General features: G+C 39.0%; 1 protein-coding gene across 4 annotated transcripts in view; it reads left to right on the top strand.

The window, feature by feature from the left end:
- Positions 1-16,702, top strand: part of ARNT (aryl hydrocarbon receptor nuclear translocator) — a 61,887-nt gene that overhangs the window by 18,280 nt on the left and 26,905 nt on the right. For 2 of the 4 annotated variants that reach the window (XM_059080027.2, XM_059080037.2), the window contains exons 2-5: positions 3,781-3,892; positions 8,194-8,238; positions 12,665-12,709; positions 15,403-15,447. In XM_059080027.2, the coding sequence (XP_058936010.1) occupies positions 3,781-3,892; positions 8,194-8,238; positions 12,665-12,709; positions 15,403-15,447 (247 nt within the window). The remainder of the gene's footprint in view (positions 1-3,780; positions 3,893-8,193; positions 8,239-12,664; positions 12,710-15,402; positions 15,448-16,702) is intronic. The other 2 variants (XM_059080046.2, XM_067035928.1) reach the window with 1 other exon arrangement.

The following is a 16,702-nucleotide window of genomic DNA, read 5'->3' as shown; positions in this document are numbered from 1 at the left end:
TCTGGGATATATACCCACAAGTGCAGTGCTGGATTGTATATTAATTGCATGTTTAGTTTTTAAAGAAACTCCCATACTGTTTCCCGAAGTGACTGCACTATATTATATTCTCACCAGCAATGTGTAAGTGATCTTCTTCTGTATCCTTCTCAGCATTTGGTATTTATTATTATTATTTTTTAGCCATTATGATAGGTATGTAGTGCATCTTATTGTGGCTTTAATTTGCATTTCCCTCTTGGCTAATGATGTTGAACATCTTTTCATATGCTTATTTACCATTTGTGTATCTTCTCTGGTAAAATGTCTGTTCAAGACTGTTTGCTTTTTTACTGTTGAGTTTTGAGAGTTCTTTTTATATTCTAGATACAAGTCCTTTGTCCTTTGTTGCAATGTTTTTCCCACTCTGTTACTTGTCTTTTGATCCTCTCAGTCACAGAGCACAAGTTTTTAATTTCAGTGATGTCCAATTTACCAGTTTTTCCTTTCATGGATCTTGCTTATGGTACCAAGTCTGAGAACTCTTTGACTAGCCCCTAGATCCTGCAGATTTTCTCCTATTTTTTAAAAAATTTATTTTTATTTATTTATTTTTGGCTGCGTTCTGTCTTCATTGCTGTGTGCGGCCTTTCTCTAGTTGCGGCGAACAGGGGCTACTCTTCATTGCAGTGCTCAGGCTTCTCATTGCGGCGGTTTCTCTTGTTGTGGAGTACAGGCTCTAGGCATGCGGGCTTCAGTAGTTGAGGCACGTGGGCTCAGTAGTTGTGGCTTGCGGGCTTAGTTGCTCCGCGGCATGTGGGATCTTCCTGGTCCAGGGATCGAACCTGTGTTCCCTGCATTGGCAGGCAGATTCTTAACCACTGCGTCACCAGGGAAGGCCCTCATTTTAATTTTAGTTCACTGTACTTTTTATTCCCTTTGAACTTCCTCTTTGATTATTTAGAAATGTGTTATTTAATGTCCAAGTGAATGGAGATTTTCCTGTTATCTTTCTGTTACTGATTTCTAAGTAGTTTGATTCCACTGTGGTTGGATAATCCAATCTATGATTATTTAATTTATTTATTTGTTTTTAAATTTTTGGCTGCACTGGGTCTTCCTTGCAGGCTCTTCGTTGTGGGCTTCTCTCTAGTTACGGGCTCAAGAGCATGTGGGCTCAGTAGTTGTGGCATGCAGGCTTCTCTCCAGTTGTGGCTTGCAGTTTCTGTTGCCCCGTGGCATGTGGGATCTTAGTTCCCTGACCAGGGATCAAACCCGCATCCCCTGCATTGGAAGGCGGATTCTTAACCACTGGACAACCAGGGAATTCCTGCAGTTCTTTTATATTTGTTGAGGTTTGTTTAAAGGCCCAGGATATGGTCTATCTTGGTATATGTTCTGGGGACACTTGAAAAGAATGTATATCTGCCGTTGTTGAGTGTAGTGTTTTTATAAATGTTAATTGGACCCTGTTGATTGAGGTATCATTGAGAACTTCTATATCTTTGCTAATTTTCTTTTAAGTTTTTAAAAATACTTATTTATTTTATTTTTGGCTGCGTTGAGTCTTAGATGAGGTATGTGGGCTCTTTGTTGGCAGCATGCAGGATCCTCCCCCGTGGCGCGGACTCCTCGTTGTGGCACGCGAGCTTCTCTGTAGTTGCGGTGCGTGGGTTGCAGAATGTGTGGGCTCTGTAGTTGTGACGTGCGGGCTCCACAGCGCATGGGCTAAATTGTGGCCCGCATGCTTAGAAGTTGCAGTACACAGGCTTAGTTGCCCCACAGCATGTGGGATCTTAGTTCCCTGGTCAGGTATCGAACCCGCGTCCCCTGCATTGGAAGGTAGATTCTTAACCCCTGGACCATCAGGGAACTCCCTGTTTAGCTATGCTTTTAGGATAGGTCTGCTGGTGACAAATCCTCCTTAGTTTTCCATCATCAGAGAATGTGTTGATTTCCCATTCATTTCTAAACTTTTTTTTTAATTTTTAAAATTTTTATTTATTTATTTTTGGCTGAAGCAGAAGTAGTATATGACATTTAATACGAAAATTTTGTAAAATAAATTAATGGAGAATGGAGGACTTTCCTATTAGGTAATTCAAATGTACTATAAAGCTGTTTTCAAACGTGTTCAGTATTGACATAGGAGCTGGAAAATATATTAATACAGAATAAAAGTATAGAAAGAGATCAATTATTTGTAGATAACTAAAAGTAAAGTAAAGTAAGTAAAGTAGTAAAGTAAAAGTAAAGTAGTAAAGGAGTCATTTCTGATAAGTGAGGAAAGGATGGATTATCCCATAAATGATATTAGAATAATTATCTAACAATGTATAAGAAAATAATCAGAGTCCTGCCTTATGCTAGGTAGGGATAAGTAGTAAATTCCAGATGGGTTAAAAATCTAAATGTGAAACACAAGAGTATTATAAGAAAATATAGAAATAATCTCGAGGGTGGGGAGCTTTCCTAAGTAAGACAGAAATCCCGGAATTATTTAGGAAAACACTGATAAATTTTACAGCATAAAATTTTGAAATGTTAAATATTTAAAGGCTAAAGTAGGTGATGAAAAAATATTTGTAATACATAACAGGCATATATTATCTTTTATATATTGATATCCTTTAATATCCTTTATATACTGATAGATCTTACAAATTCATTAGAAAAAGATATTCAGTATAAAAATATTAAAGATATGAAGAGTCAACTCATTGATTTCAGATGACTAATGTAAAAAGATACAAGAATTAAAACAAATACTCTACCATTTTTACCTGTCAGGTTTGGTGAAATTAAAAAGTATAATATGCAGTCCTGGTGAGGGAAATAGGTACTCTCATATCCTGTTAGTGGGAGCAAAACTTGTAGCAGGCTTTTTGGAACATAATTAGCCATGACCAAATGTGCCTGTTTTTTGTTTTTTTTTTTCAGTACGCAGGCCTCTCACTGTTGTGGCCTCTCCCGTTGCGGAGCACAGGGTCCAGACGTGCAGGCTCAGCGGCCATGGCTCACGGGCCCGGCCGCTCCGCGACATGTGGGATCTTCCTGGACCGGGGCACGAACCCGCGTCCCCTGCATCGGCAGGCAGACTCTCAACCACCGCGCCACCAGGGAAGCCTGTGCCTGTTTTTGATCAGAGAGATAGGTGTATATAATCTGAGGGAAAAAATAAGAAATAAAATTAGCTCAACTTAAAAAAAAACCACACTTATTTATTTATTTGGCTGCACTGGGTCTTCATTGCAGCACGTGGGATCTTCGTTGCGGCATGCAGGATCTAGTTCCCTGACCAGGGATCAAACCCGGGCCCCCTGCATTGGGAGCATGGAGTCTTTACCACTGTACCACCAGGGAAGTCCCTACTCTATATAATTTTTTTTTGAGTATTGGAATTTAGGTGATTTTTTAAATTTTGTATTTTTTGTATTTTCCAGAAAAAATAAATCAGAGGAGCTAAGTTATATATATTTGTTGCATTAGTGAAATATGTAAACCAATTTGTGTGTGTGTTTTAGATTAATATTGTGTCACTATTACCAACTTTTAAAAGAGTAGACTACAGAATATAGTGCTACCTCTTCCAAACTGTATGAAGTTGGGGGAACTGAAGTGTAGGGAAATCTTTTCCCAGGGTAAGAATTCAAGAAAAGCAGTCTGGATGTGAGCATTTGGGTTTTCTAGCAAACTCCTGAGATTTTATGCATACCTTGAGCCTTTCTTCTAGCCAGTTTGATGATGATGATAAGCAAGAACAATCTTTTTAAAATCTGTATTTCTGTTTTTCTCTGACAGAAATGACATCAGATGTACCATCACTTGGTCCAGCCATTGCCTCTGGAAACCCTGGGCCTGGGATTCAAGGTGGAGGAGCCATTGTCCAGAGGGCTATTAAGCGGCGACCAGGGTGAGTTTGAGTGTAGTATGTTACAAACGTCTCTCCTTTAAACCAGCCTGATTTTGTTAGTAGCTGAACTATCTATTCCTAACCCTCTCACTTCTTCTGGCTACTTAACTACACTCCTATCAGATAACTTTATTTAGTCCCTGGATTTTTCTTTGTATGGAATTTATGTTTTTATCTTAGTTTCTTACAAGCAGTTTTGTTTTGTTTTGTTTTTTGCGGTATGCGGGCCTCTCACTGTTGTGGCCTCTCCCGTTGCGGAGCACGGGCTCCGGATGCGCAGGCTCAGTGGCCATGGCTCACGGGCCTAGCTGCTCTGCGGCATGTGGGATCTTCCTAGACCGGGGCACGAACCCGTGTCCCTTGCATCAGCAGGCGGACTCTCAACCACTGCGCCACTAGGGAAGACCTGTTTTGTTTTTTTTAAAACAAAAATCTCTAAGAGGTAAAGGACTCTGGCTAAGCCCAAAGATTTCACCATTGCTGAGAAAATTTCACTGCTTTCATTAAACTTTGTATCTGCATTCTCAAGATTATTTTGGTAGGCCTTTTGGCCTTTTTTTTTTTTTTTTTGGCTGCTTTGGGTCTTCGCTGCTGCACATGGGCTTTCTCTAGTTGTGGCAGGCAGGGGCTACTCTTTGTAGCGGTGCATGGGCTTCTCATTGCAGTGGCTTCTCCTGTTGTGGAGCACGGGCTGTAGGTGCGTAGGCATCAGTAGTTGCAGCACACAGGCTTAATAGCTGTGGCGCAAGGCCTCTAGGGCACACGGGCTTCAGTAGTTGTGGTGCTCAGGTTCTGTAGTGGTGGCTTGCGGGCCCTAGAGCGCAGGCTCAGTAGTTGTGGCGCACGGGCTTAGTTGCTCCATGGCATGTGGGATCTTCCCAGATCAGGGATCGAAGCTATGTCCCCTGCACTGGCAGGTGGATTCTTAACCACTGTGCCACCAGGGAAGTCCCTAGTAAGCGTTTTACTTTTCTGAATTTAGAGAATGCTGAACTGTAGAATATGTCTCCTTTAAGTTATTGATATGTTGCCTTGTTTGGAACCTAGAGTCCATTCAGTTCCAAAATTATTTATTAGATGCCTCATTAGTGTAAGTCATTGTTCCGATTGCTACTAGGATACAAAGGTAAATAAGGCACAGTCTTCATCTTTTAGTTGCTTATGTTCTGAAAGGGATAATCATTACACACATAAATATAATTCAAGATAGAATACACCAGGTTTGCTAAGAAAGGAACAAATACACTGCTGTGTGTTTCAGTGTATGGAAATACCACCATTGGTTGGTAGAAATTGAGAAAGGCTTCAGAAAAGAGGTTGCTTTAGAAAGGCCTGGAAGAATGGGTAGTATTTTACCTACTTTTTAAAGTATTAAGTTATTGAATTTTTTTTCTTTCTTTTGCTTTTAATAATTATGTAGCTAGTGTTATAAGTAGTCTTTAAGTTTCCTCTTACCAGTAGTAATGAAAGAGTGATCCCTGGGTTAAGGTGTTAACATGAGTAACATATTAAGACTTGCTATGTCTCCAAGAGCTTTTTTTTTGCGGGGGGGTTATGTGGGCCTCTCACTGCTGTGGCCTCTCTCGTTGTGGAGCACAGGCTCCAGACATGCAGGCTCAGCGGCCATGGCCCACGGGCCCAGCCACTCCACGGCATGTGGGATCCTCCTGGACCGGGTCACAAACCCGTGTCCCCTGCATCGGCAGGCGGATTCTCAACCACTGCGCCACCAGGGAAGCCCTCTAAGAGCTTTATACATTTTAACTCATTTACTGAGGTATCTGGTGAATAAGTAACTTACCCAAGGTTTTAAAGCTAGTAAGTGGAAGATCTATGATATGAACCTTGGGAGGTTAGCTTTATTGTCTACTCTCTTAAACACAGTGTTATGGTTATATATAATAGCAAACAATTAGAAACAGTATTATCAAAATTAGAGGATTGATTGAGAAAGTTGTATTGAAAATGTACAGCTATGAGAAGTGACAAATATGTATCGGTACAGAAAAATGTTTACAGTATATTGAGAAAAGAGGTTACAGGGGCTTCCCTGGTGGTGCAGTGGTTAAGAATCCACCTGCCAATGCAGGGGACACGGGTTCAAGCCGTGATCTGGAAGATCCCACATACCACGGAGCAACTAAGCCCGTGCACCACAACTACTGAGCCTGTGCGTTAGAGCCCGCAAGCCACAACAACGGAAGCCCATGTGCCACAACTACTGAAGCCTGCGTGCCTAGAGCCTGTGCTCTGCAACAAGAGAAACCACCACAATGAGAAGCCTTTGCACCACAATGAAGAGTAGCCCCCACTCATTGCAACTAGAGAAAGGCATACAGCAATGGAAGACCCAACGCAGCCAATAAATAAATAAATAAAATAAATATATTTTTTAAAAAAGAATAAAATAAAATTAAAAAGGTTACAGTGTATGTAATATACCAACTTTATCAGAAAAAAATATATAAATAACGTGTGCATAGCAAAAAAAACTGAAAGGATACTCATCAGATGTATGGGTGATGGGATTATGGGTGATTTATTTTTTCTTTTGTTTTTAGTTACTTCTAGATTTTCTGAAGTGAGTGTTTTATTGATAATCAGGAAAATATATTAAAAGAATATACATTTTTTAAAAGAAAGATTGGAAGATATAGAAAGAAGACTAAAAGAGCAATAATCCTACTACCCAAAGTCATCTCCTATTGGTTTTTTTTTAGTGTAATTACTTCATTCTTTATTCTATATGTAGATTTCTTGTTTTTTTTTTTTTTTTTTTTTTTTGCGGTACGCAGGCCTCTCACTGTTGTGGCCTCTCCCTTTGCGGAGCACAGGCTCCGGACGCGCAGGCTCAGTGGCCATGGCTCACGGGCCCAGCCGCTCTGCGGCATGTGGGATCTTCCCAGACCGGGGCACGAACCCGCATCCCCTGCATCGGCAGGCGGATTCTCAACCACCGCGCCACCAGGGAAGCCCTAGATTTCTTTAAATAGTTATAATCATATAATTATGTAGGTTTATATAGCCTGGTCTTTTCACCTAATTGTATACAATAACCTTTTTTCCATATTGTTACATATGCTATAGAAACATAATTTAAAATACTTACATAGAGGGGATGTACTTAATTGCTATTTTGGGACATTTAAACTGTTTTGAAGATTTGCTGTTATATATAATGCTTAATGAATATCTTTGTACATACATTTTTTTCTCTGAGTTATTTCTTTAGGATAGATTCTTAGAAATGGAGTTATTGGGTAAATAGGTAGACTTTGACAGATGATCTGGGGCTACAGAGAGGAACAGGAATGGACTCTTTCAGGATTGATGCTATGTACTTCTTATATATCCCATTTAGAGGCCCATAATTTCAGGTTATCACACTAGTAGAGATGCCAAGATCATTGGGTTAAGGTGGTAACATGAGTAATTTTTTAGTTTAATGGAGTATAGAGATTAATAGGAGATTGGCCTATCTCGTTACCTATAATCTTGCCTAATCACTTGAAATGAAAGTCACCTCTGCTTTTACTAAACATTTAAAGTTTATTGATTGTTCTCTCCATATGATGCTTTCTCATTCTCACTTGTATATTTATTTGTCTAGGCAAAGAATCCCTTGAGAGCAAGTCTTTTGTCTTCACCTCATCTAGCACAGTATCCGGAATGTACCATATATTACATGTTCATTAGGTGAATAAAGGAGAGGAACATTATTTAACAACCTTCGGGGAATTCCCTGTTGGTTCAGTGGTTAGAACTCCACGCTTTCACTGTTGAGGGCACGGGTTCAATCCTGGGTTCAGTCCCTGGGAACTAAGATCCCATAAGCTGTGCAGCGCAGCCAAAAAACAACCAGCCAACCTTCAGAGGTCTTAAAATCACTCCCTATGGAACATCACTGTTTTGAGAGATGTTTCAGAGAGCTTAACATAGCCTAAAGCAGACTATAGAAATGAAAAACGGACCTGAATTATTCATATTAATTTTTTCTTGTCTTTTTGAGTTGATCCTGCTCCTTTTATAGAGGTTGTACTGTGATGTAAAACTTTGGCAAAGGTGGATTGCTACCCTAGGAAAATGAAAGGTAGCAATAGGTATTCCTTTTTGATTGGCGAATTTCTTTGCCCAGTTTGGTACAACGAGGAAGAGGTAATATTCCTTTACTTATTCCGCTTCCTCTTTTCCTTCTTCCATCTGAGTGGGTGTTCAGATAGCTTGTGGATTTAGAATTTTATTTTTTTTTAATGTTCTGCATTATCAATAGGCTTATAATATTTTTTGTTGGCTTTCCCCAGATTGGATTTTGATGATGATGGAGAAGGGAACAGTAAATTTTTGAGGTAAGATCTTAAAAAACTTTCTCTAGATTTCTGATATTAAAAATTAGTTCATTATTTTATATTTCTGACGCATAATATTTTTGTCTTTAGGCCTAAGGAGAGTGCTTCATCCTAAAACTAAAATTACCTATTATATTATACCCCATAAAATTTTCAAGCATTCTGGTAATAGCTCCAAAGGAAAGAGCTCAATGAGGGGAGAGCAGAGAATTTACAGGACCCTCCGTATCAGTTATCTATTATTGTGTGGCTTAAAAAGAACAATGATTTATTATTTCTCAAAATTCTGTGGATTGGTTAGATGGTTATTCTGCTGACCTTGCCTAGACTCACTCATAAGACTACATTCAGCTGCCTTGTCAGCTGGGAACTGGACTCAGCTGATAAGGCTGGGTATCTCTTTCTTTGTGGTCTTTTATCCTTAAGGAGGGCAGACTGAGTGTCTTTACATGGTGATGGCTGCAATCCAAAGGGCAGGTCCCAGTCTAAATGCTTTTCAAACTTTTGCTTTGGATTGACATTTGCTGTTGTCCCATTGGCTAAAGCAAGTCAAATGTCCGAGTCCTGATTTGGTACAGGATGGCGCTACACCAGGTAGTGAATACTGCAAGGTGTAATTAATTTGGGGGTCATTAATGTACTAATCTTTCATGCCCTCTAATACTCATTGACTTCTCCTTCAGAGCAGGAATTTGAATTTTGTATCTTTGAGTAGTGAATCTTCTGGAGAACTGAAAATGGACTTTTCAATATACTGATGAAGGAGTTCTTTCAGAGAAGGGAAATTTTTATTTTTGCTTAAGACCAGTTACTTGGCTTTGTTTTTAAGTAAGGAAAGCAATAAGAGTCAAAGAATGGAAGATAACCTTGACTGCAACCTGCCTTTTTTCTTTTCAAATTTGAAAATATTGCCTAGGTAGTGTCTACATTGCAGAATAACAAATATTTGAGAAATAAATAAAGGAGCCCTATTTTTTTTTTTTTTTTTTTTGCGATACGCGGGCCTCTCACTGTTGTGGTCTCTCCCGTTGCAGAGCACAGGCTCAGCGACCATGGCTCACGGGCCCAGCCGCTCCGCGGCATGTGGGGTCTTCCCGGACCGGGGCACGAACCCGTGTCCCCTGCATTGGCAGGCGGACTCTCAACCACTGTGCCACCAGGGAAGCCCGAAGTGTCATTTTTTAAAAAAACTTATTTTAAAAATTTATTTAATTTTGGCTGCATTGGGTCTTCATTGCTGTGCGTGGGCTTTCTCTAGTTGCAGTGAGCGGGGGCTACTCTTCATTGTGGTGCACATGTTTCTCATTGCAGCGGCTTCTCTTGTTGTAGAGCACAGACAACAGGGAGATATAGGCTATATATAACGCTATAGGCGTGAAGGCTTCAGTAGTTGTGGCACATGGGCTCTACTAACTAACTAACTACTGATAGTTGTGGCTCGTGGGCTCTAGAGTACAGGCTCGGTAGTTGTGGCGCACACGCTTAGTTGCTCTGTGGCATGTGAGATCTTCCGGTACCAGGGCTTGAACCTGTGTCCCTTGCGTTGGCAGGCAGATTCTTAACCACTGTGCAACCAGTGAAGTCCCAAGTGTCATTTTGTTATATTCTCCAGACAACATCTATAAAATAATTTTTAAGAATATAAAGGCTTTGAAATTCTAGGTACAATATCAGAGTTGCTAGTGTCTAGAATAATGCTTCTCAAATTCAAACAAATGCATGTACAAATCCACGAGGGGTTCTTGATAAGGTAGAGATTATAATTCATTAAGTCTGTGGTAGTATCCAAGATTCTGCATTCTAATAGATTCCTAAGTGATGCTGCTGTTTCTGGTCCACTGACCACACTTTGAGTAGCAAATATCTGGAAGATTCATTCTTGAGATTCAAAATTAATATGAAAGGACTTCCCTGGTAGTGCAGTGGTTAAGAATCTGCCTGCCAATGCAGGGGACACGAGTTTGAGCCCTGGTCCGGGAAAATCCCACATGCCACGGAGCAGCTAAGCCAGTGCGCTGCAGCTACTGAGCCCACGTGCCACAACTACTGAAGCCTGCACACTTAGAGCCCGTGCTCCGTGACAAGAGAAGCCACCGCAGTGCGAAGCCCACACACTGCAACGAAAAGTAGCCCCTGCTCACCGCAACTAGAGAAAGCCTGTGCACAGCGACAAAGACCCAACACAGCCAAAAGTAAATTAAAACAAACAAACAAAATTAATATGTAAATTATAGGTCTCTTTTTTCAGCTTAGATCACTGTTTTCATTAAAAGTTTGTAGCATCTGATTTATAGTATATTTTGTGTCTTAGAAACCATTTGTCATTGAGCCCCGATTCCACCATACCTCCATGTTTGCCTGTCGTTCTACTTCTGCTTTCCAGTTATTTTCAAAAATTTTGAAAATTCTTGGGGTCAGATTAGTTGAGCATTTATAGCCTGTGAAGGAGAAGTATAAATTCTGGCTATAATTTTTTTAAATTAATTAATTAATTTAGTTATTTATTGCTGCGTGGGGTCTCCGTTGCTGCTTGCGGGCTTTTCTCTAGTTGCGGCAAGCGGGGGCTACTCTTCGTCGCACTGCGTGGCCTTCTCATTGAGGTGGCTTCTCTTGTTGCAGACCACGGGCTCTAGGCATGTGGACTTCAGTAGTTGTGGCTCACGGGCTCTAGAGCGCAGGCTCAGTAGTTGTGGTGCACAGGCTTAGTTGCTCTGCGGCATGTGGGATCTTCCCAGACCACAACTCGAACCCGTGTCCCCTGCATTGGCAGGCAGATTCTCAACCACTGCGCCACCAGGGAAGCCCTGGCTGTAATTTAATAACTGGTTTAACTGCAAATTTTGTGAGTCTTGCCTATCTCCCAAAAGCTCTTTGTGCCCAAAGTTGATAGGTCTTTGCTATATCCTGTGACAGTGAATGAGAAGAGGAAAATTTAGGTCTTCCAGAGAGTAGAATAATGTTTTCAGTTAGGTTTTCCTCCTTCAACACATCCTCCTATGCGGTTTCTGTAGTAGCAAACAGGATTTATCAGCTTATTAAGTAGAAGTTGTTGAGATGAATGGATTGTATTTCCTTAGTCAGAGATAAAGTTCATTGTTTAAATAGTAATTTAAGACTCTTAGAAACTTTTGCACATCAAAGGAAACAGAGTGAAAAGGTAACCCATGGAATGGAAGAAAGTATTTGCCGGTCATATATCTGTTAAGGGGTTAATTTCCATGATACTTGAAGAACTCCTGCAACTCAATAAAAAACAACCTGATTAAAAAATGGGCAAAGGACTTTTAATAGACATTTCTCCAAAGAAGATACACAAATGGCCAAAAAGCATATGGAAAGATGCTCATGATCACTAATCAGAGAAATGTAAATCAAAACCACAATGAGTAGGCCATTAGGCTGGCCACCATCAAAAAACCTGGAAAATAACAAGTGTTGGTGAGGATTTGGGGGAATTGGAACTCTTGTGTACTGTGGGTGGGAATGTAAAATGGTGCAGCCACTTTGGAAAGCAGTATGGAGGTTCCTTGAAACATTAAAAACAGAATTATCATATGATCCAGCAGTGCCACTTCTGGTTATATATCCAAAAGAATTGAAAGCAGGATCTTGGAGAGATATTTGCACACTCATGTTCACTGCCCCATTTTTCACAGTAGCTGAGAGGTGGAAGCACCCCAAATATCCATTGACAAATGAATAGATAAAGAAGTGTGGTATATACAGCTAGTGGAATATTATTCAGCCTTAAAAAAGAAGGAAATTCTATCACATACTATAATGTGGGTGAACCTAGAGGACATTATACTAAATGAAATGAGCCAGTCACAAAAAGATAAATACTGTACGACTTTACTTATATGAGGATCTAAAGTAGCTGAAATCAGAGAGACAGAAAGTAGAATGGTGGTTGCCAGGAGCTAGGCGTGGGATGGGGGCAAGGAGAGTGGGAAGATGGTGTTCAGTAGCTATAGAATTTCAGTTTTTCAAGGTGAAAAAGTTCTAGAGATATTTTGTACAGCAGTGTGAATATATTGTAGTTAGCACTACTGAATTGTACACTTAAAAATGGTTAAGATGGTAAATTTTGTTACACGTTTTTTGCCATAATTAATGAAAAACAAAAACAAAACAATCCCTAACCTCAGTGGTGTTGACAGGGTAGTCAGCTGTGCCCTCATGAGATCATCATCTTTTTTTGGAATGTCTGATAAGTAAGAGTAAAGGACACATTAGAAACCTGACAAATAATAGTCACGGGTTTTTAAGTTCTGTGGGATGCTGTTATTATCTCTATTGTTTTGTGATGCCTTTTCATTGGCTTTTTTTTGTTGAATATTTTTTACCCCTTTCTAGTTTTCCTTTCAGAGTGAAATAGATATAACAAGTGTAATGCCTTGGACTAAGCCCTTTTTTTCTCCTTCAGGTGTGATGACGATCAGATGTCTAATGATAAGGAGCGGTTTGCCAGGTAATGTTATAGAGCATCTTGGTCCTTGTCGTGGGACCAGGTGATTCAAAAATACTGAGTTTTAATTTTATCTCAGTGAGAGTTAATTTCTCTATCCAGTCTGTTTCTTCTTCTGAAAGCTGGTGAAACTTAGTATTATACTTGTTTATGTTCAGGTAACAGGGCTTCAGACTTATGGCTTCAAACTAATGGAATATTTTACACAGTATTTTTATGTATGTGATAGATATCTATACAGTGTGCTTGCTGGGTGTCCACAGGAACACAAACAATATGAATTTCTTTGTTGCATTTATTATTAAGTGGATCTACAAAATCTGTATAGATAATGGTTTTATTCTTTTAAAAATAACAGCAAAGAAATGATTTATGTGAAGACAAGTTTTTATTGAAAAAAATATGTTTATCTGTCAAGAGGATGAAAAATACTTTGCTTTATTAAACAGATCCTTCTCAAGTCAAATATTGGTTTATTTTTAGAAAGTTTATTCTATATATTATTAAGTAGTAAATTATTTGTTTTTTAAAAATTGAGTTTGCAGCCACCTCAGAAAAGTGAATAATCCAAAATCCAGTGCTTAACTAATAAGCATTTACTATTTATTCATTGCTGATACTCCTGGTCTGGGGCCCATACGTTGAGAACAATTGATGTAGAGGGCTAAGAAGTATCAGTCAGAGTAGTTTAAAACTACTCTGAAGCAGTGAGATGCCATCATAAGCTTTGAATGAGATTCTAATATATAAAATGCATATGGGATTTTTCTCTAGTAGCATTATATAGGACTGATTAAACAGAAGCACTGTAGTCAGGGAGGTAGATAGGAGGCTATTGAAATAATAAGACAGTGATAAAATCGTGAGGGCCTGGGCTAGAATGATGGCAATGACAGTAGGAAAGGAGTGAATTTAAGAGGTTTTTGAAGAATTTGTTTATTGAAGTAGATACTTGTAAACATTTTAGGATGTGAACCATCTCTAAAATGAGAAGTTAATAATAGGGATTTGGGGAGTAGTTTTTCAAAAGCTGCATTAGAAAATGAAGCCATCAAATAGTAGTGGTGGTACAGGTTCACAGTCTCTTGACTGAAATTCCTAAAAGCTATGAAAACATGAACTGTTTTAAGCCTTCATTTGTCTTGCTTAATGTGAATATTTATACATTCATGTATTTCACCTGGAAGTATTAGAGTGGGTAAGGGATTATGGATCTGTAGGGGTAGGAGTAGTAATAGGAATTTTAGATATTTAACTTTCAAACAAAAGAACTCATTTCTTTTTCTTTTTTTTCTTTTTGGCCACACTGTGTGGCTTGTGGGATCTTAGTTTTCTGACCAGGGGTTGAACCTGTGCCCTCAGCAGTGAAAGTACAGAGTCCTAACCACTGGACTTCCAGGGAATTCCCAAAACTCATTTCTTTAAGATATGATTTGTTAAGCTAGTTCACCTCACATATCCTCCTTCGGAATTCAGTTAGAGGGTCTTCAGAATCTTAAATGAATTTTCCCAACTTTTTGAAAAAATAATTTGTAGTCTGTTAAATAACAACCCAATGAACATGAAACTTTACTTAATATTACTGTTTTCTTTCTCTTTTGGTCAGTATGTATAAGTTTTCACATGGTTCTTATCATTACTGTGTTATTTTTTGTCTCTCTTTTTTTTTCCCTGCTGGCCATCTTTTAGAAACTTTCCCATATATTGATAAGTCATTATACTTGTCATTTTTAATAGCTAGTCTTTCAGCCTGTTATGTCATACTTAAACTTTTTTTCTTACTCTATTTGTTGTTAATCTCTTTATATTTATATATATATTTAAGACGGAATTGATTACTGATAAACTGGCCTACCAACACCTTGTTTCTTCAGTTGTCACCAACCCTTATAGTATTTTAGTTATCCAGAGAAATTTAGTGATAATCTTTGTAGCCCCCTGCAGGGAAGGGGGAGTTGGTAGTAGGATCTAGCAATGTTATGACTTTATTGCAGAGAAATGGGAAAGTGACTGAATAGAAATTTACTACTTTAGGATCAAATCATTGATAGGGGATATATCAGAAACTTAGCTCTTAGTTTTATTTATGTAATTTCTCCAGTGAAGCTGTTTGGTTATTTTGTCTGTGAGTGCATGTGTGCTGTATGTGTGTTATAGAAAGATTGTGATCACTTGTTTGACATTCTTATCATGATTTACTGTTTGATTTTTTTTCATTATAGAATAGCATATGTGGATATCATTGTCTTTTCAGATTGGGAGCAGTGTGTGAGAATGGTATTCCCTTGTTTGTTTCTTGTTCAAACTGTATATCCTTGGTTTCTACAGAGAATGATTGGCTTACTGTGCTCAGATTATGTTAATTTATAATGAATATTGGCCTTTCTTTTATGTTGACCTTTATCCTGTAAGTTTACTTTTTCTTAATCCTAACAGATGGCTTTGTAGAGTTACAGGCAAGGTTCTTGTCCATATTTCCATTTTCCCCTCTCTTCTCTGCATCTGTTTTGTTCTATTTCTTTTCTTTCCTTCCCTTCCCTTTTTTCTCTGTCCCTTCCCTCTCTCCTTCCCTTCCTCCCTCCCTTCCTTTCTTCCTTCCTCTTTCTTCCCTTCTTCCCTTCCTCCCTCCCTCCCTCCCTTCCTTCCTTCTTTCTTTTTATTTTACTTTTAGCTTAGTTCATTAATTCTGTTTTTAGGTCGGATGATGAGCAGAGCTCTGCGGATAAGGAGAGACTCGCCAGGTAGGAGAACAGTGCCTTTTGGCATGATGAAGCAGATCATGCTGCTTTTTCTATCCTTTTTCTTATTCTGCTCTTTTCTTCCCCTTTCTCTTTGTGTTTTTCCTTGTCTGTGGCAAGAGAGGACAAGATTTTTAGAAGTTTGTGTGTAACAGGAACTTTGGCTTCCCCCATCAGAAAGTGGGTGGTTGAAGGAACTTAGGAATTTAAGAAATTGCTATTAGTTTTTATAGATTTCTCTTTTTATCTTTATCTTAGCACTAAGTTTCACAGAATAAAAAGCTTTCAGAAACAGTGCAGCTGTGCCAGTTGGTGCTTTAGCAGGGAAATACTCCTTTGTCAGAAAATATATATATCTGTGTCTGCAATTAGTTCCCAGTCTTTAGGCCTCAGTATTTACTCCACACCTCTCTAGAAGGCTCACCCTTATTTTCCTATGTAGACTCACAGCCTAGATTACTTTGTCATGGCAGTACTGATGTTGCTTTGGTGATTGAGTCTTTGTTGTGTTTCCCAGAAAAGCTTAGCAGCATAGATGTGGCTATTTAAAAGATCAGCCTTATGGATTTCAGTGTCAGAAATCTGTCAGATACTAGCAAAATTGGTGCTTTATGTTTGAGTGTAGAATTTTATGTTTCTCAGGCAAAGTAACTAAATGTGAATCTATGTTGTGAGACCTTTTCAGTAAAGGAGACTCTATGGAGTTCTCTTTGGAGACTGTTGTTGATAATGTAGAAATACTGTGGAAGAAATGTTGTGCCCAAATTTTCCTGTTTTTTGGTCTCTGTGATTTCGGATGACTCAGTAGGAGATAGATCACTAATACCAGTACCAGTTTTTATTACTTCCCCCCTCTTACCTACCATTTCCTCTTTCAGCTGGGCCACAAGCTCATTTTGCTGCCATTTCAACTTATGCCTCCTACGAACTCTTTCACTCTTCATAAAACTGATTGGTGTGGTATGGTGGGAAGAACATTGCATTCATTGGGAATGAGAGCAGCCCTTAGAAGAGTCAGTTAGCTGCTTGACCTTAGTTTGCTCTTATCATAAAAAAGAGATTTATGTTAGATTTGTTGTGTTCTTTTTGTTTTGGCAGAGAACTTTTGTTCCAGTAGAATCCTTAAGTGGTAATAGAAGTCAATAAAAAAGACAAAAGCAAAGCTACTCAAGTAAAAACAGAAATGTAGCATGTTGTGTGTGTCTCTCCTTGAAGCACTCCCATAGAAGACACTGAGGAACTATTAGGCTTTTCAGAA

Source organism: Kogia breviceps, chromosome 1 (genome assembly GCF_026419965.1).
Source record: "Kogia breviceps isolate mKogBre1 chromosome 1, mKogBre1 haplotype 1, whole genome shotgun sequence".
Lineage (NCBI taxonomy): Eukaryota > Metazoa > Chordata > Mammalia > Artiodactyla > Physeteridae > Kogia > Kogia breviceps.
Note: the sequence above shows the minus strand (reverse complement) of the source record. Positions and strands in the feature narration are given on the sequence as shown.